The sequence below is a fragment of the Tachypleus tridentatus genome, chromosome 6 (genome assembly GCF_004210375.1).
Source record: "Tachypleus tridentatus isolate NWPU-2018 chromosome 6, ASM421037v1, whole genome shotgun sequence".
Classification (NCBI taxonomy): domain Eukaryota; kingdom Metazoa; phylum Arthropoda; class Merostomata; order Xiphosura; family Limulidae; genus Tachypleus; species Tachypleus tridentatus.
The window spans coordinates 64,820,554-64,844,454 of record NC_134830.1 but is presented as its reverse complement, the minus strand read 5'-3'; the positions used below and the strand labels follow the sequence as shown (position 1 = coordinate 64,844,454).

General features: G+C 33.4%; 1 protein-coding gene across 1 annotated transcript in view; it reads right to left on the bottom strand.

Moving 5' to 3' along the window:
* The window catches only part of LOC143252704 (cGMP-dependent protein kinase 1-like), a 32,717-nt gene extending 9,952 nt beyond the window's left edge, over window positions 1–22,765 (bottom strand). Inside the window, exons 1-13 of the mRNA XM_076505257.1 lie at window positions 22,630–22,765; window positions 21,591–22,156; window positions 11,666–11,847; window positions 10,002–10,168; window positions 7,335–7,448; window positions 7,009–7,114; window positions 6,533–6,596; window positions 6,068–6,145; window positions 5,696–5,790; window positions 5,035–5,103; window positions 4,158–4,229; window positions 2,312–2,432; window positions 1,732–1,871 (exon numbers count right to left, since the gene is read on the bottom strand). Coding sequence (XP_076361372.1) covers window positions 1,732–1,871; window positions 2,312–2,432; window positions 4,158–4,229; window positions 5,035–5,103; window positions 5,696–5,790; window positions 6,068–6,145; window positions 6,533–6,596; window positions 7,009–7,114; window positions 7,335–7,448; window positions 10,002–10,168; window positions 11,666–11,847; window positions 21,591–22,046 — 1,664 coding nt within the window. The 5' untranslated portion in view covers window positions 22,047–22,156; window positions 22,630–22,765. The remainder of the gene's footprint in view (window positions 1–1,731; window positions 1,872–2,311; window positions 2,433–4,157; window positions 4,230–5,034; window positions 5,104–5,695; window positions 5,791–6,067; window positions 6,146–6,532; window positions 6,597–7,008; window positions 7,115–7,334; window positions 7,449–10,001; window positions 10,169–11,665; window positions 11,848–21,590; window positions 22,157–22,629) is intronic.
* Between the last annotated feature and the right edge of the window lie 1,136 nt (window positions 22,766–23,901).

The window sequence follows — 23,901 nt, the reverse complement described above, 5'->3', positions numbered from 1 at the left end:
GTTTAAGTGGGGGGTGAGATTGAAGATACACCAAACTGGGAGGTGGTCACTATCCAAGTCGTGACCAACATGAAAGTTTACAAATTTGCGACTCATATTAGACGAACACAGGCATAGGTCCAGTATTTTACTGGTGCCGTGTGCGTACGAGATATGTGTCGGTGTTGCATCGTTTAATAAAATCAAGTTAGTTTCATCCAGAAATTGATAAAGTATATTGCCGTTTGCGTTTGTACTTCGACAGTTGAATGCTATATGTTTACTATTTATATCGCCTGTAATGATTAGATTTGGATTGTTATTATTCAATGAATGCAAAAGATTTGCATCTAACACTGTACTAGGCGAGGAGTAGATGCCCGCCACAGTAACGTCCGTATGATTATGCGTTTTTATATTGATAACTATGGATTCGTTACGGGAAGGAATGCTAAGTTCCTGAACTATAAGTTCAGTCCTGTACAATAATAAAATACCTCTGTTTGGATCTCTATTATCCTTCCTGTCATGTCTAATAATGGAGTAGCCGTTTAATTAAGAAACTATCGTAAAAGTGTTCGGTTTGGTTTGAATTTCGCGCAAAACTACACGAGGGCTATCTGCGCTAGCCGTCCCTAATTTAGCAGTGTAAGACTAGAGGGAAGGTAAATAGTCATCACTACCCACCGCCAACTCTTGGGCTACTCTTTTACCAACAAATAGTGGGATTGACCGTCACATTATAACGCCCCCACGGCTGAAAAGACGAGCATGTTTGGTGTGACGGGGATCTTAACAGCTTATGACGACCAGCATCTATAGATAACCCATAATATAATAAACTCTCGGGGTTTCCTCCTTTTTGGGATATGATTAACTCTCAAGTATCTTTATTCGAAATAAAGTTGTTATAAAAGAATAACACTGTTTAATTTGTAATAATTTATTTAATATGATTTTCAGTTGTGGTTCCAGAAAAGAGATCCTCTATATAAAATTCTATACAACATATATAATCTTTTTTATCAGTACCTTATTCAAAGAAAGAAAATCCAATCTTTGTTTCCTATGTCAAAATAACGTATCTAAAGTATTCTTACACAGAATATTTTAATCAATAAAACAGCCATTACTTTGAAATGATAAACATTATAACGCTCCCACGGCTGTAAGGGCAGCATGTTTGGAGTGATGGGGATTCGAAATCGTGACCCTCGGATAATGAATCAAGTGTCTTAACCACCTGGCCATGCCGGGCCAGGTGTTCGGTACGGAATATACTTTCTAAAACTGTTCTTAAAAACTAAACACACACGGTAGCCGGTGTTACAGTTGAACTTTCTATTACCATCTGAATAATGAATAATAAACAACTATATATACTTATATATTCTTTATTTCTAAAAGTATCCACAGGTAAACTTTCATTCGTAAAAACTAAATATACTTGAAAAAGTAAACATAGAAACACTAATTATTCAACCACACACTGTAGAAAACAAACATTATCAGAACTTATCTATAGGTTTATATACTTTAGTTATATAGAAGTGTTGCAACTAAAATATGTATTAAGTGCATTGATTTAAATATATTTAGTTATTTTAAGGAACTCAGATCAACTGAAAATGTTCGAATGATTTTATATTAGTTTCTCTTACATTTTAAATAAAACATGATTGAACCGGTAAACTGTGTGTATTAATTCTAATTATTTACTGCTGTGAATTTTACTTTACCAAGTACTCTTACCTACAGATAAACTGATGTCGGCAGGTCATCATGATTGACCTTTCACAAATCGTGTGTTCTTGTTGTTGAGTTTCGACGATGTGAGATTTTTGTAAAGACTTTAGGGCAAAAACCTTGCTTTTGTCTCTTTTCCAACGCACCTAACAGAAATTGTTGCCATATACGTTTACAATATATAACAGCAAATGATAAAACATTATATACGTCATGCCTATAATGTTTAAAAATATTTAAAGTCGAGATCAGTATATAGGTATATATATATATATATATATATATGTGTGTGTGTACTTGTGTACAAATTCATGTTAGGGAAGAGAAACAATGATCGTCGTATTGTGACATTGATGTTATTATTCTATTTATTCTACAGTTATTGTGGGAAACTCTCTTCTCTATTAACACCATTTTTTTCTGCTATAGTTGCTATACTATTTTATAAAACTTACGTGTTTTTTTTTCTAATTTTGCAAAATCTGCCGAAAAGTAAAATGATAACCTAAGATCATTTTCAATGTTTGTACGGCCCAGATACTTTGTGTGTTAAAGTATGTGCAGTGATAAAAAAGTAAACACTCACCAGATCCACTCTTCCAAATCCACCAACACCAAGCGTAACTATGACATCAAGCTCATTATAACGTACGTCAGTGAAGTCTTCATTCGGATCGTACAAATTACAAGAATCCTGACTCAACAATCTTCAGTAACACCAAAATTAGGAAAATGGTAAAATATGTTTTCATGATAACACACTGATTTAAACAGCATTATCAAATGTCTTTGAAAGTTACTGTTAATGATATGTATTTGAAAAAAAACACTTGTGAGAGTCATGATGTATTCGTCAGGGGGAAAATGAAATCTGCCAATCAAGACAAAAACAGTTGGGAGGATGAAATGTTTTTTGTCTAAATATTTCATCGAATGTTTCGAAACACACGTATCAAATTATCAGCAGAGTCCGGAAATAAGGCTTATTAATATATACATATAAGTAAAATTTTAATAAACTCGGAAAACATAAAGATTATAATATATCAAGAATGAAATATATGTAGAATTATTTATTACCCTTAAGCTATGAAGTACAAAACTAGTAAAAAACCGGACAACTACTTTTATAGATAAAAATAAATACCACAGCTCAATAATTGTGAGATTCAGGTTGATAGTAATTGGCACTCTACAGATTAAAACAGATTTTAAGGAAAAATGTTGTTTATTTTATTTTTTAGATCATGGTGGTGTTCGTTTTTTGAAAACATCTTTAACGAGAAACTAAAGGACTATAGATTTAGTTTATGTTACGCTAAGTTGTTAACTGATAAGTTATAATTGTGCTGAGTTCCTTTCTTGAGGGACCATCCTTAGCAAATAACATTTGATGCCACCAAAAATGCCTTTCTCATTAGTAAAGCATTATATCTTTACTAATATATAATTAGTATTATAACTAATTATAATACTAATTATATTATAATGGACTTTTTTAATTAAGTCTGCGGAATTAAAACACTAGAAACCTGGCTTCGATACCCGTGATAGGCACAGTACAAATAGTCCATTGTTTAGGTTTACAGTTAACTACAAACAAGTGTTTGTTTGTTTTTTGAATTTCACACAAAGCTATTCGAGGGCTATCTGTGTTAGCCGTCCCTAAGTTAGCAGTGTAAGACTAGAAGGAAGGCAGCTAGTCATCACCACCCACCGCCAACTCTTGGGCTACTCTTTTACCAACGAATAGTGAGATTGACCGTCACGTTATAACGCCCCCACGGCTGAAAGGGCGAGCATGTTTGGCGCGACGGAGATGCGAACTCGCGACCCTCAGATTACGAGTCGCACGCCTTAACACGCTTGGCCATGCCGGGCCTAACTACAAACAAATAAATTACCAAGAATATATATTTTGAGTTAGACAGCTACCAACTTAATATTTAACTGTGATAAATTTACTCTAGTTATTTTTAAAAGAAATATAGTAATATAATATAATGTAACAAGTAATACAGTCACGTTCCTTTTTTAAACAGAAATTTAATGTCCGCTCTAGTTACACTCGTCTACACGAAGAGGTTATCAGTCAGCGGCATCCGTCGTCTACATGGCTACTTTTAATAGAAGAAACGGAATTACGTATTACATTTATAGTGTTCCCTCAGGTAAAAGTGTTGGCTATGTTCAGTGTTATATTGTAGCCCTAGCTTTGAACCTTCAAATTTGAAGTTTAGCATGCCAATTTTTTAGGTGATTTATGGGCCCTATTCTTCACGAAAAATTTTAAGTCATGAAGATACTTTAACATTTCTCTTTTTATTTGACTCACACCGACTTGTAGTAAGAAATAAAAGGTTTTTTTCATGAAGAAGTTTATTAAGATTACACAAGATTTAATAAATTTATTTCGTTCTCAATTTTCATACCTGTATCTTTGGTCGTCATTGTAGCGTTTGTTCTGAAGTTCCTCTAAGTCGCCAATGAACTGATTGAACGACCTGTAATAAAATTATTAGTAAACTTCAAGTTCAGTCTGAGGCTCAAAGTCTGATAAAAAGTAGTTTATAAACACTCACAGCACACACACGTTACTCATTTTACACAACGGAATATGATTATTTTGTAAGATGAAAGATACTTGTTTGTTTGTTTTTTAATTTCGCACAAAGCTACTCGAGGGCTATCTGTGTTAGCCGTCCCTAATTTAGCAGCGTAAGACTAGAGGGAAGGCAGCTAGTCATCACCACCCACCGCCACCTCTTGGGCTACTATTTTACCAACGAATAGTGGGATTGACCATCACATTATAACGCCCCCCCCCACGCCTGAAAGGGAAAGCACGTTTGGCGCGACGGGAATGCGAACCCGCGACCCTCAGATTACGAGTCGCACGCCTTAACACACTTGGCCATGCCAGACCGATAGAAGATACACAAACATAACTTTAATATCAGCAAACATGCATGGATGAGGCTGTACAAACACTAGTCAAACCAGATGAAAGTTCGTCTTTGGTTTTTATTTTGTCAGTTAGAAATTAATGTTTCTTTCATTTTTAATGCCAGTATAAAGCGCGTAAGTCAGCAAATTAAATGGTAGACATGTCTTATTCAGCATTCGTTAATTTACTTAAATGCATTTACCGAACTTAGTCCCAACTAGATATTGGGTTTCTATACCACTTGTAGTTAGATATTGTGCAGATTTTGGATTAAGAAAAGAAGAAGCCAAAATCAATTTTAAAAAATGAATATTTTAGTTTTTCTCTGAAATATCGAAGTAATACAAGTTTTTGCCACTTACTCTCTGTCTATCGCGAGACATTCCACTCCTGGCTCTAGAGCTATAACATTAGCTGTACGCCTTTCCTCCCTAAAAATAAAACATTAGTTTTAGGTAACTTCATGTAGATTTTAATGAATAATTTAAAATCTTAATACTTATGTGTAAGTGTGTATATATATATATATATATATATATACACATAAATATATTTAAATAGGTGTTGCTGTGAAATGCATTGTATAACGAATATGTATATCCACATATATTTATGTAGCTTATTTTCCTAGGAGTGAATAACACACGTTAAACTTGTCAGAATGTAACTCGTAATATATCAAGTAGCTTCATATAGCTTATTTACACGTTATATATGGAGAGATTCTTCATACAACAAATAGCAATGGAACCTAAATAAGCCGTTTTTTTTCGTATTCAATATTTCTTCTCTATCGTCCAACTATTTACTATTTTTCGATTCTAGGCGTAAACAATGTAACAAATAAATTAAGCTGTTGAATATCTCTACAACCCTTGATAATAATCTCGATAGAAAACATGTCCCGTTCTGAATTTACGTGCATCATATACACATTTATGAAAATAACCCTCAATATTATTTCAAAAATGTTTCATTAAATACCGTCCTATTCATTAGACCTAAACTTGTGTTATCTTTTACCTGAGAAGAGCTTGTTCTCCAAAATATTCTCCTTTTTGAAGAATTCGTAAATCTTGCTCTTCCTCAAGAATCAAGTTTCTCCGCGTAACCTTGACCTATAGAATATATCAGAGAAACCAGTTGTATTGTGCTTCGTTGTTTTGTTTATTATTGTAAACTTAGATATATTATACCATCTGAATTTGGCTTTTTAACTTCTGTAACCATACAAAAATGCTGTGATTCCGGATATTAAAGTAACCTCTTAATCCTTAAAAATCTTATAAATCTAAAAGTATTTAATATTATCTCCTTTAAGACAGCAACTTCTTTTAAGCTTGTTTGTTTTTTCCTTAAGCAACCATTTGGTGAGAAGCGATGACAAAAACTGACCTTTCCATTGATGAGGATAAAAAACGTACACCCTATATCACCTTGATGAATTATGTGCTCATTAGCTGGAAAAAACTCCTGCAAGAGTAAAGCCGATTTTAGTATTACAAACCAATAATAATAAAACCGGAGATATTAAAGAATGTAAAAGGCAATACGAACCGTTAGAAACAACCACCAAACTTGAAAAATACAACATGAATACACGGTAAACTCGAAGAATGCTAAGCCAAAGTACCGACCTATGTTTCCAGAAAGACTTATTTTTATATATGTTTAAGTTTCGAAATCTTTTAAAAATACACATTTAACAAATCATGAATATATACTGTTAATATGAATTATGTACTCCAGTTAGCACTTAAAAGGTTAAGGAAACAAAGGATTCAGTAACGTTATTTAGACAGGATATTTTATATATAATAAAGGAATATCATATAGAATAAGACCATGGATATTGCTTACAAGTTCCAAAACATCAGATATCTTTGATAAGGTGTCATCATCCAGATTCTGGAGTAATGGAACACTAAACAAAACATGATTAAGAGAAGTGTTAGACATGCGACAAGAAGAAAGGTCAACAGCGACGATTATTTGATTTCAACGTTAAAGAATAACTGTGTAATGTCAACGAATCTTATTAAATATATTTAAACGTAGAGTTGCAATCTATTACAAATCTAAAATGTTATACAATAAACATGAATTGATTTTTACAACAGGAAATAATAAGATGACAAACAGTGAAGACAGAAGCAATAAGTAACCTATTACATCAACAAAGAAAGAAGTGGAGAAACATTGTATTATTTACACATTGAACGTTAATTTGCTTTTGTAATAGAGCATCTCTTAGATATATTTAATTAAATTATTTACACCAAGTAGAGCGTTTAATAAAATATTAAACGCGAATTACAAAAACATGAGAAAAAAACCTGCGTAAGAAGGAAATATTTTCCCGTCGACGTTGCGTTCCAGCTCTCATCATAATTGCTTGAAAAATACGACGATCAAGCATCCAAACAGTAGCATTAGTGGCAGCTTGTGTAAAAGAAAGCAAAGGTAACGTTTAATTTACTCCAATAAAAGAGGTAGGTATTTAATAATTGATTCATATTTACATTGACCGTACCAATTGAATTTTAAATGTCATGTTTTCTGCTTTTGTTTTATGTCCAAAACTATTCGTTGCGCTTTAGGTTTCATAAATGTTATCTGTTTTTTTTTTTCAAACTAATAAAAATTCATGATTTTTTTTTACCTCTAACGCTCGCAGTTCTTTTGCAGTTGTAAAGAATAGCCAGTTCTCCAAAGGCTTTTCCTGGTCCCATCATACCAAGAACGCTGTCATCTTTGAGAACTTCCAACTCTCCAGCTGAAGAAGAAAAACGACTTGACATTAATGTTATAAAATAACACTTTTTTTTTTCTTATTTAGTTGTTTAATTTTCCCTCTTTGAGTCTAGTATGGCTAGGTTGTTAGAATGCTCGACCCGCAATTGAAGGTCGTGGGCTCGAATTCCACCCCATCAAACATGCTCGCCCTTATTGTGTGACGGACAATCCAACTATTCATTTGCAAAAGAGCACAAGAGTTGGCAGTGACTAGTGATGACTAGTTGCTCTCCCTCTAGTCTTAAAATGCTAAATTTTAGGAGTGGCTAACGCAGATAGCCCTTATGTAACTTTGAACGAAATTCAAAAACAAAGCAACCAATTTCACTCATACAAGTTTTAACACAGCCAGTTATTTTGTACGTGATACTAGATATTCGGTTATTAGGCTATGGATATTTATGTTAAATATCCAGGTAGTCTAAATTAAAGTTTCAGTTCTTTCTATAAGTTTTAAAATTTACACTGCATTAAGAACTACGTTTTATCCCCGTACTTGAAGAACAAATTTAAATTAGTTTAAATTCTCTCTTCGTAATACCAGTGTTATAATGAAATAACTGTACAATCTCATGATTGGTTGTGAATAATCATACTCATAACACAACTAAGTATTGTGTTTTGTTAGGGGCACAGTAATTAGATAACCTTCTGTTAAAATGCATGAATTATCTACCAGAACCCAAGTGATAAAATGCTACAGCACTGCAATAAAAATATTACGTTAATTTAGCATTATTTGAAATTATCAGTAGACATAACATAACTATCACGATATATATACAGAGAGAGTTTTTGTTTGTTTTGACTTTCTCGTAAAGCTATACGAGGACTATCTGCGCTAGCCGTCCCTAATTTAGCAGTGTAAAACTAGAGGGAAGGCAGCTAGTCATCACCACCCACCGCGAACTCTTGGACTACTCTTTTGCCAATGAATAGTGAGACTGACCATCACATTATAACGCCACCACGACTGAAAGAGCGAGCATGTTTGTGCGATAGGGATTTGAACCCGCGACCCTTGGAGTGCCTTAACCACCTGGCCATGCCGGGCCATATATATATATATATAGAGAGAGAGAGGGAGATTAGATAGAAAAATTTATTTTGGGGATTAGTTTATTTTAAACGGAACAAAATTTTACGATCAGTAATTTTGGGAATCATGCATAAAAATAACCAAAATTTGGCAAAAACTAGTAACAAAATATGATATTCCAATTAATACCAAATTTATTCAAAAACCAGGCACAAAACTGAGGTCTATATATGTAAAAACTACACTGAGAAACACCACACCAACATTATTTATAAAATACAATGTGATAACTGCCACGACTTCTATATTGGAGAAACAAGTAAAAAAATGGAAACCAGATTAAAAGAACATAAAAAGTCACCTTCACACGTTTTCGAACACTGAAAACCAAATAAACACAACATTACCACAGAAAACACTCAAATACTAAATAAAGAAGCAAACATAAACAAACGCAAAATTAAAGAAGCCTTACTTATACAACAACTCAAGCCCAAAATAAACCAATACAAAAGAACACCTTTATACCTATATTAAAAATAATGTAATAAATAATAATAATGAAATAATTATAAAATTATATATTCAAACATCTAAAACGCCCTCTACATTCCGACACTCAGTTACACAACCCCTTTCAAACATGTGGTCAGCTTCCGGTCAATTACCTCTTCCTTTCTTTGTAAACCTGACGATGACCGAAGAAGGCCTAAAAAATTTTCTCAACCCAAACGAGTAGTTTTAGATATATAAGTGAACATATTATTTATTTCTATAATTAAGCACAAGGCTACACAATGGGCTACCTGTGCTCCGCCCACCACGGATATCCAAACCAGATTTCTCGCGCTAGAAGTCTGTAAACAAGTCCTGAGCCACTGGGTTGTACTTATTGAAGGAATAAAGTTTTACGTAGAATACAAAAACTATGCCCCCCATTAGCACAGCGGTATATCTCCCGGATTCACACCCTTAGAAACTGGTTTCAATACACTTAGTGAGCAGAGCACAGGCAGCTCATTGTATATAGCCTTGTTCTTAATTCTAATCAAACAAATAAGCAAAAACTAAAAATGAACCACTACGCTGGTTTCCAGCGACTCCCGCTATCCGTAAAACAAATAGCACATCTGGTTTGCACATTCTTTGATATACCCGCGCTGTGTCAGTGGCGGAAAGCTCCGGAAGAATTCCCAAGGCGGAATAATGAACATTAAACAAGTTTATTTGTTTTTTTTATGTAGACAAAGCAGTCGTTTCTGTATTCAATATAGTAAACACGCTAAGTATGAAGTTTCACTATAGAATTCCATAAAATTAAGAATACAAATAACCGCATCTTTCATATAAACTGTTATAACACTGTATAAATCATATGTGTAGATTATATACAAATACTGATATTTTACGGATCACAGATATGCTTTTTTAAACCTTCACTATTATCCCAAGTGAAATTAATTTAAAGAAATTAACTACCAGCCAAGTACAAACCTGCAGAAACGAACAGATGGCTTCCAACATCGCCCTCTTTGATAACATATTCGTCTGCTTCGAAACTCTTGGAATACATAGAATTGATTATCTCTCGCATTTGAGAAGAATCTAACTTTTTCAAGAAATCGTTATCCATGATTGCGTCTTTGATTAGCTGTTTGGAACTTTTGAAAATAACAGTATTATGCATAGAATACGTTAAAAATAAACAATGTTAAAAATATTAGTTCAACCTCTGCTACATTCTTTTAACAAATAAAAGCAGAAGTAGGTAAAGAAAATACATTGCAGTAGTTTTGTTGTCCATTTGTCTAGATAGGTCTGTAAATTCTTGCCTGGATAATGAAGTTATAATAACTCTTATAATTAATATATTTTTGAATGATCTTTTCAGTCACGGCATAGTGGCTCATAAAACGGCTCTGAGATTTCATATACAAACTTTCAGCTAACTCCATTATCTTGTTACCGATTTGAGATCTAATTACAGTTTTAGACTCAGGGTATCAAACCCTTTTTATTACTGTATTTGACCACGTCTGAGATCTCATAGATTAATAACTTAGACTTAGTATAACATAGATCGCTAAGAACTTATCGCGGCATACATTAGTAAAACCTTATCGTGACATAGGTCATTAAGAACTTATCATGGTATATATTACTAATGTTAGAACAGCATAGACAAGGTCAGACATCCTATATTACTTTACTTCAATTCAGAACAGGGTAAACCTTTTTATAAACCATTTCAAATGGATACAGTTATTTACTGCCTGCGGTTTGCACTCTAAATACTACTGAGTCCATACTGTTTTTGTTTGCCTCCAAAATAGGTGGTTTTGGATGATATATGTCATTGATAAAATTAATTTTGCATGACACGTATAAAGTTAGTTAGATCTTGTTTACTGTTGAAAGAATTAGTCCTTTTAGCACAGCATGTAAAGCTTAGTAGCTTGTCAAACCTAATTCACTTGGATCTGTCAATAACGGTAGGTGGAAAACATTTTAACTAGCGACTACCTGACGACAAATGTATTTGACAACTGATAAAAGGGAGTTTAACAAATTAATTTCTGAAAGGTACATGCAATTTATTTTTAGTGAAATCTTTTAAATGATGTATCGATAAAAACAAGTTCAAGGTTCAAAACAAGTTTCATTCAAAATACTGAGATTTAATAATTTATATTCTGCAAAATTTACAAACATAACGCCGCCACTAAACAATTCAATATTTGTTTTCATTCTTCAGGTTTCTTCTCTGAAAAATATAAGATAAGACTTGATGAATTTAATCTGTAAGGTTTTTCGTTTTCAATACTAGTTACGTACTTTCATTACAAATGTAACCAGAACACTTAAAATAAGTGCCTTTTTTCACTTTTATAGTTAACTAATAATTTTGTTAAACAAATATACTGAGATCAACAAGAGAATTTACTATTACATCAACGGAAATGTGTAATATAAGCACAAAAATAAATACAATTTTGGCACCAAACTTTTTAAATACAAAGCATATTGTGTGCTTTAACAAAAAACATTTTGCAAAAAATTAAGACATAATAGTTGATACTTATAACATTACGTTAGATTTAGATTTATTTATCGATAAGTCACTTCAGAACAAGATTAGATTATATTGCGCTACCTACCGAATGTCTTTCGTGTAGCTAGGTATGGAAGAATCAGAAAAAGAGCGGTCATTAGCGCTTTCTCCTGACACTCCTTGCCTTTTAGTAAATCCAGTCCTCTCTAACAATGGGTGTTGTTTGTTAAGAGTAACCAAAATGTCCGGTTTTTTCTCTTGAAACTTAGACTTTACCTGGAGCACAGACTAAAATCAAAGGTTAGAGGAATGTATTTGATCCTCTTGTAAAGATTCATACTATCATGACATTTGTTAATACAATAAATTGAGCATAGATACGTGTATATTCTGCCTTAATGTGACGATATAGATGTTTCTTAAATTTTACTGCCCAAAACAATTAAAGTACTTTTGGAATTCATAATCTTATAACCATAAAAAAATAGAAGGAGGCTCATTATTACTAAAATTATTATTGTAATATCCTGTTACGTGATTTTAAATGTGATATTTTTTCAGCCTACGCGAAATTCAAAGTACTTCCAGGCACTAACAGACCATGGTTAGGTGTCAGAAAGACGTGTGCATGTTTATGCATGTGGAGAACCATTAGACATGTGAAAGCCCCTCAAACAGAGAGAGCTGTTCAGAATTGGTTTCAAGTGAATCGAGGTTTCGTTAGCAGAACGTAGAACTGTTTTCAATTCAATGTAACAGTGCTGTTTATCAAACACCTAAACAAAGGAGGCCATCATCGAAGAAAAAAGCAGATCACAGTAATCTGAGAATACATCAGATGCTATTAGAAACAATTGAATGCCTTGTCAGAGTACGAATGCTAGAAATAGATTTCATAAGATCAGCCTGCATGTCAGATGCACAGTAAAACACGTTTCATTCGTAGAATTGTACAAAACATCTCACCTTCAGTAGTGCCAAGGACACGTAAAGTGAGTTACCTGCTGCCATGTTACATGCCTATACTCATTTAGACGGAATATGGAACTTGATTCTCTCCATTTTCATATAAAAATTGGACACATATAGCAGGGATGAAAATGTGGTAGAAACAGGAATAATAACTATCGTTGAATTTATAGACTTCTACATCATACAAAATAGTTCCATTGGCATCACACATAATAGAAACCTCATCCGACAGCCGTTTGTGCTACTGTATGTTAATACAAGTAGCCTTGATTTCAGACTAGTGAGCAATAGCTACCACTCCCATCATACTGCCATTTTCAGCATTGCATTAAGGAAGAGAAATTAATCTAATGGGATGGCTTTCATGCTCATCAGACTTCCATCTCATCTAGCATGTGAGGATGGGACGTGCAATAATATTCGCAGGGTGAAGGGGTACTCCATGAATTTTGGTAAATTGTCGCTTCCCCCACTCCTGGTGTGAGGTGTGCACTTCAGGAACGCATCACATTTCGTTGAATGGCCCCGGACATTGAAGATGTCCGAAAACAGTTTGTTTTTTTTGTTGTTGATTTTTTTCCCAAAAGAGTGGTGAAGGATTGCTGAGGAGTTTGTTAATACACTAATTTCAATAATGTAATATATGGTTCGAGATTTCTCTGGTTGTTCATGGTGATCATATTTCCTATGCAACCGAAACTTAACATAACTTAAAGATGGAAGGCTGCATCAACCAAATCAGCACTTACGAGGTTGGTGAGAATAATCATTCGTTAATATATCAGACCAAAACATCCGCTCATAAAATAACTAATTTACATAAGAAGTAAATGAGCGGAGTAACTTCCATTATTTTATAACAGCAGTCTGGCCTGGTCGTCATTATATCATTGCGAATTCTGATTATTTTTAATTATTTTGAGCAATTTATTGAAATTGTTATTATTATCATGATTAATTCAAGATACTTTTGCCATTCTTATGATTAATCTAAGTATATTGTTGTTATTGTTACGATTATTCCAAGTATATTGTTTTTATCGTTACAATTAATCCAAGTAAACTGTCGCTTTGCTTTAAAATAATTCTTATAAACGTGTTAAATTATCACAATTAGGTTCAGCAGTCATCCTAATGATGTCCAGATGTTTGCAACATCATCTATCTTTTTGAAACATTCAACAGCATTTGTAGCATACATATATATTTGTGGGCCCTGCATGGTTTGGTGTCAGGGCGCTTGACTCGCAACTTGATCTTAGCGAGCTCGAATCCTGTCGCTAAATATGCTCGTACTGGATGGTTTTTGACTGGACAAGACACCATGGTGTAAACATTTTTGGCTTAAAAATGTCGCTGACCTTTAATTAATTGGTATTAAGATCGTAACATTTCCTTATTCATTTCTAGTTAAGCTACATAAAGGTTATCTGTACTGTGCCCGCCATGAGTACTAAAAACCAGTTGTAGTACTAAAAGTCCTCTGAATTACTTCTGAACCCATGGGTGGGGACAGAGTCGTAAAGAAAATAATATATGTAAGTACGTATACCGCATTAATATGACGAAAATACGAAAGTAATAGCAGTTTAGTAATGTACCACCTAAACACTGTTTTCCAAATAAATCCCCCCAAGAGACCCATCAGTAAGTCTGCATTCTCTCGACGATAAAATCCTGATTTCGATACCCCTAGTGAGCAGAGAACAAACAACCTACAAAGTGAAGTAAATATCTATTGAATTTTATTATTTATAACAGAAAAAAACACTTTAAACAAGTTTTAACTGCTCTAATCTCTATCCAAAGTTTTTATCAAAGTAAATTTAAACTGTAATTTACATGCTAAAATTATTAACTTTTGAAAAACTACTTTCCTAATTTGTACTCAAAGAAGCATACTTAATACAAACAGTAGTAACACAGGAAGTATTTCAGAGCTGGAAGAAATTTACTGTGCCCGTTTTTCAATATTTCTTATTAAATATTAGCAATTATAGCTTTCAGTCACGCTTACAGATATCTCAGACGCTACAATATATTTCGCAGATGGAGGTGGCGCTTTAGCCCTGTACATTTGCCACTCGTCCATCAAAGGGCATAATATTTATGTTTTATTACTTTAAAACATTAAAGATATGAGCAGTATGTTGCTTTGCAATCAGTGAAGTAAATAGGGATAAATTTAAAAATGTAATATTTTTGAGAGCATATATTTAAAAAAATTAATGATATTTTATTTATTGATGTACATATATATGTCCTTATGTATGTTTCATTTTTTTCTAGCCTATTTATTTACAAAATAATAATGCATTGATTTAATATTTTGTCTTTATATAACAACCACATGTCCTCTTATTATTATTATTCTTTAATCACTGTCTTTGAATATCAGAATGTCTTCATTTCGTAGTTTTCGGTTGTTAAGATGGTTGAATGCTTTATATAAAAGCACAAAAACTGTAAGATAAGTTCTAATCGATTAAAAAATAAATTATATGCATAATAACTATGAACGGTAATTATATCAGAGCCTGTTTATTAAAACAAGATTGTGCAGTAGCTCTCAGTTGTTGTGTGTGTTTTCCTTATAGCAAAGCCACATCTGGCTATCTACTGAGCCCACTGAGGAGAATCGAGCCCCTAATTTTAGCGTTGTAAATCCAAAGACATACCGCTGTACTAGCGAGGGGCTCTCTCAGCTGTTCAATGGGTTCTCGAAAGTTCAGTTAGGAACAATGTAAAACATATATTGATGATTCTTACACTCGAGAATCTACAAATTCAGAGAACAGACGGGACTTTTGCAATACACATTTAACAATATAAATGACATGCATTTCCAAATATATATTAAAACTGGAACAAATATAGATATTAAAATAAATATGCATTAGTATATCTGTTACACATGTGACATCCCTTTTTACTAAATACATGATTTTTCGATCATGTAATAATTGTTTTGTCATGCATTACACGATTTTTGTTACGTTTAGATTCTCATATACAAAACAAAAGCAATTATTTCAACAGTTACTTTCATAAAATTGCCCTAGATGAAAATGGGAAAGTTACAGTGATTTTAATGAAGGCTTTTAATAAATTAATTCTTAGCAGACGAGCTTTAACACAACTTTTAATGAAACCTTTTGCTACTAATCAGTATGTATTTCAATGTTCTTCAGAAGAAAAAAAGTAATGTGTAGTAATTCTTTTGTTTACATTCCACGCCAACGGTTTTGTTCTTTTCAGAGAAAAAATCTTAAATTACAAAAACACTTTATTTAAAACCAACTACGCTGTTGAATTTAAATTGCAATTATTTCGGTCTTCTGATGTCTCTCACCTTTCTTCAGCAGAAAGTTCTATTTTTTACCTTAGAGTGGAACATTTCTGCATATTTTTGTTTTATTATTATTAACGTTATTGGGCTAAATTGGTTTTATAATGCAAACTTCTAATCGTCGAGGAAAATTTACTTACAGTTTAAAATACCATTTTAATAATCATAAGGTTGAATCATAAACGCATTAGAAGAGACATCACTTAAATTATAGGTAAGAAATCCAGCGATTTTATCATTATTAGATGTTATTTCTCTCGATTTTATTATATGATTGTTTTTTGAATTTTGCGCAAAACTACATTATGGCTATCTGCGCAAACCGTCCCAAATTTAGCAGTGAAAGACCAAAGGGAAGGCAACTGGTCATCACCACCAACCGCTAACTTTCAGACTACTCTTTTACCAACGAATAGTGATATTGTCCGTCACATAAAACGCTCCCATGTTCGACTCGTAATCCGATGGTCGCGGGTTCGAATGCCGGTCGCACCAAACATGCTCGCCCTTTCAGCCGTGAGGGCGTTATAATGTTACAACCAATCTCCCTATTCGTTAGTAAAAGAGTAGTCCAAGAGTTGGCGGTGGGTGGTGATGACTAGCTCCCTCTCCTCTAGTCTTACACTGCTAAGTAAGGGATGGCTAGCGCAGATAGTTCTCGAGTAGCTTTGCGCGAAATTCTAAACAAAAAATACTGTACTAATAAACCTTTATCATTTATACCTGTACTAATGTATTTCATTAATCATTCAATTCATATTTTATTTACAATTAATATTTGTTTTATTTAAGTCTATAGCAGTCCATAGTGATTTAGAAACACGGGAGGGGTATAATTATTGGGTCAGAGGTGTATTGGTTCGGTAAAACGAAAAATCTGGCAATGCTCTGAAACTAAGGGTGCCGAAAATCGGTGGTATACCTGTAAAATGATTAATATGTGAATACTGTTGACTCAGCAGAACAATGATTAATATATGAATACTGTTCACTGAATATTTCAATGATTAATATATGAATACTGTTGATTGAGTAGTGCAATGATTAATACGTGAATACTGTATAATAATTAATACAATGATTAATATACGAATATTGTTGAATGAGTAGTACAAAATTAGTATGGGAATACTGTTGACTGAGTAGTACAATAATTAATACATGATTGATATTGACAAGCTGTCTTCCTCTAGTCTATCACTATATAATGCTTTTCTTTAGAATAATAATGATACCAGCACTAATATTACAGTAATGAAAACTATGAAGCAATCATTTTTGACGGACATGAGAAAATGTTATCAACAATTATTCCTTTCCAAAAATATCATTTTTGAAGCAAGATGTGAGATAGTCCATATGGCAAAATAGTAATGAATTATTTCGACATTTAAGTAACACTAATAATTAATCTCTAGTTTAAAAAATGATAAGTGCATTTAATTTAGGATTTAAGTCGGAAGTTAGGTTGTTGGAAAATGTAAAACTATCTATTCTCATTGATTTCACCTATGACCTAAGACACAGTTTTTTTTCACTCTATCTCTCATACACACAATCACTCATAATGGTAAAAGCTGAATGTTTTGTTGGAAACCTTACCCTGGGTTAAAGTAAATAATTTTGTTTGAAAATGAAACGTCGTTTATCCAGCCAATAATATTTGATACAACTAAGAAAAACAGAAAATAAGAAGTTCTCCTATTTGAAAGATAGGCTATTTTACTTCTCTATAATGTGGATTGTAATTTGTAATTCATTATGTAGATTGCTTTTCACAGACACTTAGACTTTCTTTAATAATCCAATTTCCTGCAGGCCCGTCGTCTGCTTCATGCTGTCGACAAAAAAACAACAGAAACATTGATCTCCATATTTTGCTGTCGTATGTGCGTTATAAAAGTAACAGTCAAATCCCACTTTTGAACCAGACTAAAAGAGCGGAAGAGTTTGTTGAATAATGTTAATGACTACCTGCTTTTCCCATTTCTACTAGTTCAACATTGAGGATGGGTGTGTGTGTTATTTTATAGCAAAGACTCATCGGGTTATCTACTATGTCCATCGAGGGGAATCGAGCCCCTGATTTGAGCGTGGTATATCCGTAGACCTACCGCTGTCCCAATGGGGACCATTATGCACGGCTAACGTATATTGTCTTGAAGTAGTTTTCAGCGAGTATCCCAAAATAAACTAATCGATCTGTGTATTTGGTTATTTTTTCTCATTTCACGACCATAAACTTATACAAAAATTTTAAAAAGGTTTTTAATACATCTTTGGAATTTCAATACATAATAGTTTGGTATAATTTTCTTCAACGTTTTTTGAGATCAACAATAAACAAGTAATATTAACTCCCAAGCTACAACAAACTACAAAACCTCACACTGCTGCATACCGTATGTTCCTGACATCAGCAAAAAAATAAGCAATATTTGGAAAAAAACGTATAACAAAACATAATATTCCAGTAAACACCAAATTTATTCAAAAAACGAGGTACAAAATTAAAGTCCATACTATGTAAAAACTACACTGACAAACACAACACCAACATAATTTATAAAATACAATGCAACAATTATCACGACTTCTTTATTGGAGAAATAAGCAGAAAAATGGAAACTGGATTCAAAGGACAACAACAAAAAAACGCCTTCATGCGTTTTTGAACATAAATCAAATGAACACAACATAACCATAAAAAACACTCTGATACTAAATGGGAAAACCAATATAAACAAACGCAAAATCAAAGAAGCCCTACTTATACAACAACTAAACCCAAAATTAAACTAATATAAAGGAACAACTCTATACCCATACCAATTAATAACCTAATATCTAACTGCAACGCCTCCTACAATCCCGTAACCGTTTATACAATCGTCCTGAAGAAATGTGCCCGGTAACTGTCAGTTGCAAACTCTATCTTTGTTAACCTGAAGATAACTTAGGAAGGTCGAAGCGTTGTTCTCTACTTTATTACCAAAAGTGTTAACACCCATACCAGCCGTACTGAGATACATTTTACTTCGCAGGATGTAAATTGATCTTCACCAAATCTGATTTGGAGGTCGATAGGGTACATGGAGAGTCACACACACTTTTATGAGTTTTGCATTTTACGTTTTCCAGTTTTTACGGACATTTTTTTTAACTTTACTTCGCCCCTATAAATGGTTCTTCATCAAATTTTGTATGGAGATTTATTAGGTGCATATATAAATTATCAGTATCACATTCTGCTTTTTTCGGGTTTTTTGTGGGTGTGTTTCTGTTTTTTATCACTACTTCATTTCCTGTTGATGGACCTTCACCAAATTAGACATGAAGGTTTATTGGGTCCGTGAAGAGATACAAGCATGCTTGCAATTTCATAATTTGTATTTTGTAATTTTTAAGGGAATTTTTCGTGTTGTTGTTTTTTGTTTGTTTTCTCACTATTACATATAAGGGAAGAAACTTTTCATGACCAATAATAACGGCCCGGCATGGCCAGGTGGTTAAGTTACTCGTCTCGTAATCTGAAAGTCGCGGGTTCGAATCCCCATCACACCAAACATGCAGGCCCTTTCAGCCGTAGGGGCGTAATCATGTGAAGGGCAATCCCACTATTCGTCGGTAAAATAGTAGTCCAAGAGTTGGCGGTGGGTGATGATGACTAATTGCCTTTCCTCTCGTCTTAGAGACGGCTAGCGCAGATAGCCCTCGTGTAGCTTTGAGCGAAATTCAAAAGAAATCAACCCAAGCCTAGGACAACCCTTCATTAATTTATATAACTTCCATTCATATTGGACTGGTACTCCAGCTATAATTTAATATGATGATTTGTGAGAATAAGAGGATTAAAGAGTGTGTGTGTTTTCTTATAGCAAAGTCACATCAGGCTATCTGCTGAACCCACCGAAGGGAATCGAACCGCTGCTGTTAGTAAACGCAGAGACATACCGCTGTACTAGCGGGTTACAGGATTAAAGAGGACTGCAAATCATTTGGAGAAAAAGAGATGGAAACGTGACTGGAATATACGGAAATGAATTCACTCAAATATCATTATTAGGATTTTAACTGCCAGATAACTTCCGTAGCGAAATGCTTCATACTAAGTTTCAGAATATAAAATTACCGTTATTAATATTATTCACGCTATCATTTGGTAAAAGGTGTCTTCCTACAAAGGTATATGGAATATGTATGCTTGTATGCTCTAAAGAGGCAATAAAATTTGGTAAGCATTAAATTTGCATTGACACTTTTTTTATTTATTCTTGAAGTGCTTGAAAAATATACTAGAAGTTGCGGATAGGTAAGAAAAATTATTTCTCAGCTTGTGGGCCTTTACCTTTGACCTCTTCTATCATTGGTTCAAACATAATTTGAGGCTCAAAAAGTACCAAATTTTGTGAAGAAAAGGATAGAGTTTACTTCACTAAATATTAAAAACCCGCGAGCTTTTGGATCCATATTCTCATCCTAAAATACCTGCAGCCTCAAGATAAATTACCATTATCCATAGCTATTATACTAATATATATTCACGTGAATATTCTAGACACACCGTTAGATATCATTCATGCAGGAATGCTGACGATATTATAAGAGACATAGGATAGGATACTACAATTTTCTGTTATGGATGTTTTCCAGAGAATAAGTTTATTAACTTATAACGCAAACATCCAGGGTTCGATTCCCTACGATGGGTAGAACCCATTGTGTTGTTTTGCGCTACAGCACAACAATCATGACAGAATTTGCTTACCGTCTTCTTTCGTAACAAAATAGTTTGTAACCAATTATAAACAAGGAGAAGAGTGAAATGCACTAATAAGTAACTGTATGTTGAAGTAAGTGTTGCTTAAACTGTCGTGGGCAAGACCTTCAGCAGAGAAAATGTCTTGATAAAATGTGAACATTATGGTTCTGTTGTTTAAGTCTCATGAGGTAAGTAAATTAATATGTATACGGACTTTTCTCTAGGTTAAAATACTAAGTTAAAGTAGAGAAAAAGTCCATGTATACTTCTACAAACATTATGATTTTTGTTGCATTTGGTAATATACCATTTTCATCACACTAGTGGTATATTAATTATTCTCTAAGACATTAAACACCAACGTCGCTGTTATTGTTGTTGTCTGTTATTAAGCACAAAGCTACATAAAGGGCTGTCTGTGCTCCGCCCAGTTTTTAGCATTGTAAGTCTGCAGACTGTGCCGGCAGATCCCAACATCCATTCATTGAATGATTCACTGCTACCATATTAACCAGTGAGCGTTTTTGAGCATTTTTTAGTTCAAGGTATTTTTTAGTACTAAAGTGGGTCTTTGTGACTTTCGTCTACAGAAGGTTGATAAAGAATGTAATGTAACAGTTCTGTCACAGTTTTCTAGTTTCAACAGCCCAATATAGAGTTTCAAATGTATTTGTACATAGTTCTTTAAATAAATATTCAATCAAACTAGCATAACTGTCCTGAAAAGGCTCTGTCTTCACCACATGCGAACATATTGTCTAGTTGGAATTTTTAAGTTCAAATATTTCAGTCACGAGTGGTTTTCATCTCTCAGTAATGTTCCAGCGTAAACAAGTGAGTAATCTGAAATACAGATTGGTTACTTATTTTGTAAAACGTTGGGTGATACATTCAGCTTATATAACGCTACAATGGAAAATTGAATAGAACGAAGTAAACTAGGCTTACCCTGAGCTTGTGAATTTCACTGGTCAGACGATTAATTGTATCTTCTCGTTCGCCCAGCGTTTCTTTGATCACTCTCAGACTATTCTCGAGTTCTTGCACATATTTCTTTTGCTCTCCGAGTTCCTTCTTCATATCCGAAATAAGCGCTGTACTGTTGTTTTCTTCTTTATGAAAATTTTGACTAATAACATCACACGACGTTCGTTTGTTCACGTCAAAGCTTGACTTTCTTTTGCTACAGAATTCAGCGACATTTGTTCCAGTCACCCTTGACCTCAAACGGCCGGCAGCTCGGAAAAAACGACGAGCACTCTTAACCAGCCTGTTAGAGCTATTAAATCTACCTTTGTGCTCTGTCAAGGCTTGAAACACACCCTGCCGCCATCGAGAGTTCTTAGATATCTGCGGCGCATTTTGATGCAAGTCGTCAGGGTTTCCTATGGAGATGGATTCCATTGTATAAAATCCACCAGATATTTGTGGAAGACCTAGGCCAATGCTTTTTGAGTAAGTAGTTATTCTTTCACTGCCAAAAGTTCTCTTGGGCAAGTAAATTCTTCTGTTAACTAAGTAACAAAGAAAATCTTAAATGAACAAGTCGTTTTCGTGAGTGTTAATTGGATTTGTTTTTATTTTTGTTCTACAACAGAGTCCTCTTGAATAATTAAAATAGTCTGACGAATATTGAATAAATTGCTCATTAGACCTATCGGTTTATGGTTAGCTTATTATTCAGTACTTAGAGAGTTTTGTTTAAAAAGCACATTCATTTATTTTCACACCTTGCAACTACCAGCTTCAACTTTAAACCCCTCGTTGTTGCAATTAAACGTTTTTGCTTCATCTGTCCCTTACGTTTGTTTGTTTTTTATAGATTAAATATTATCTTAGCTTAAACATCTAATCTCGGTAACAGAATGTATTCTGGTTTACATTCAGTAAATATCCTATCTATTCTTTATGGTATAATTCTGATTATCCCCTTTTAAATCTGAAGGTGACTATATATATATATAAAGAAACAATTACTTTAGCTTACCTAAACGTGTATATTGTTTCAGTAGACTATAATTGGTGGGATAGAGATGGCTACTGGAAAGACAATTCACCTTTACGTCAACTACTTCAATGACTCATCAGGACATGACGCGAAACACCTTTACTCTGAGAACACGATGCTTTATAGCGCGCGAGCATCGTACTCGGCAAAGCTACACGTCTTATACCACTGGCGCGTGCACAAATATTGCGATACTTTGATTCGTCGAAGCTGCTCAACTATATAATTATATCAATAAATTTTACTATCATCATTGCTAGAATTATAAATCACAGTTGAGTACTGTTTCTATTTGAGTCTTAGCTTAAATACTTGAAAAGACGATAGAATTCAGAGAATGATACAAAATATCCTTCAAAACTTAAAACAATTGCATTTGTGAACTTTTGAGTTTGTAGTATACTAATAGACTCATTAGGCGTAAAACATAGTCTAATTAGGTATGTAAGTCCCATGGCAACACTTAAAGTAGTCTAATTAGGAATATAAGTACCACGGCAACACTTAACGAAATATTTATTGAATCATTTCGAAATTTACATCTTCAGACTATAAAATCATATAAAACATGCATATATATACATGTGGTAGATATACATATATAAATAGCACTGTGAAGTAAAAGTGAGTTAAAAAACAACAGAAAAAAATAAGTTTCAAAAATTAGATGAATGAGAAAATTTAAAGCTAAACATTAAATTGAGAAAAAAAGAATTAAAATGAAGATAGTTTCTTGTTTATATTTGAATGTTCACTAGGGGTACATAAGTTTCCTAAAACATTTTAGTTTGAATTTCAAAATGATCAAATAAATATGTTGTTATACGTTACCATGGTGCCGCTAGTTTTGATTATATAATGTTTTATTAAACCTCTTCCAAAGAAAACTATAAATAAAAGCTATACTAATCTATTATATAAAGTTGCTCTATACCACATAAATTTCAAGTATGGTTTATGTACGATTTAAAATACGATGAATGTATCTATTTTGAATGTAACCCTATAATGTGTGTCACTGAGATGCATCTGTAATAATAAATGGACTTGTTTGTGAGTCTTTTTCTGTGTGACAGTGATAACTCCAAGAAAAAAGAACCTAGACACCTGAAATTTTGCGTCCATACTAAGTGGACCCTAAGGGTGAACACTATTCTTACTACACTATAAAAATTTTTCGGTATGGTTTATGTATGATTTAAAACATGGTGAATGTAACTGTTTTGAATGCAATCCTAGAATGCATGTCAC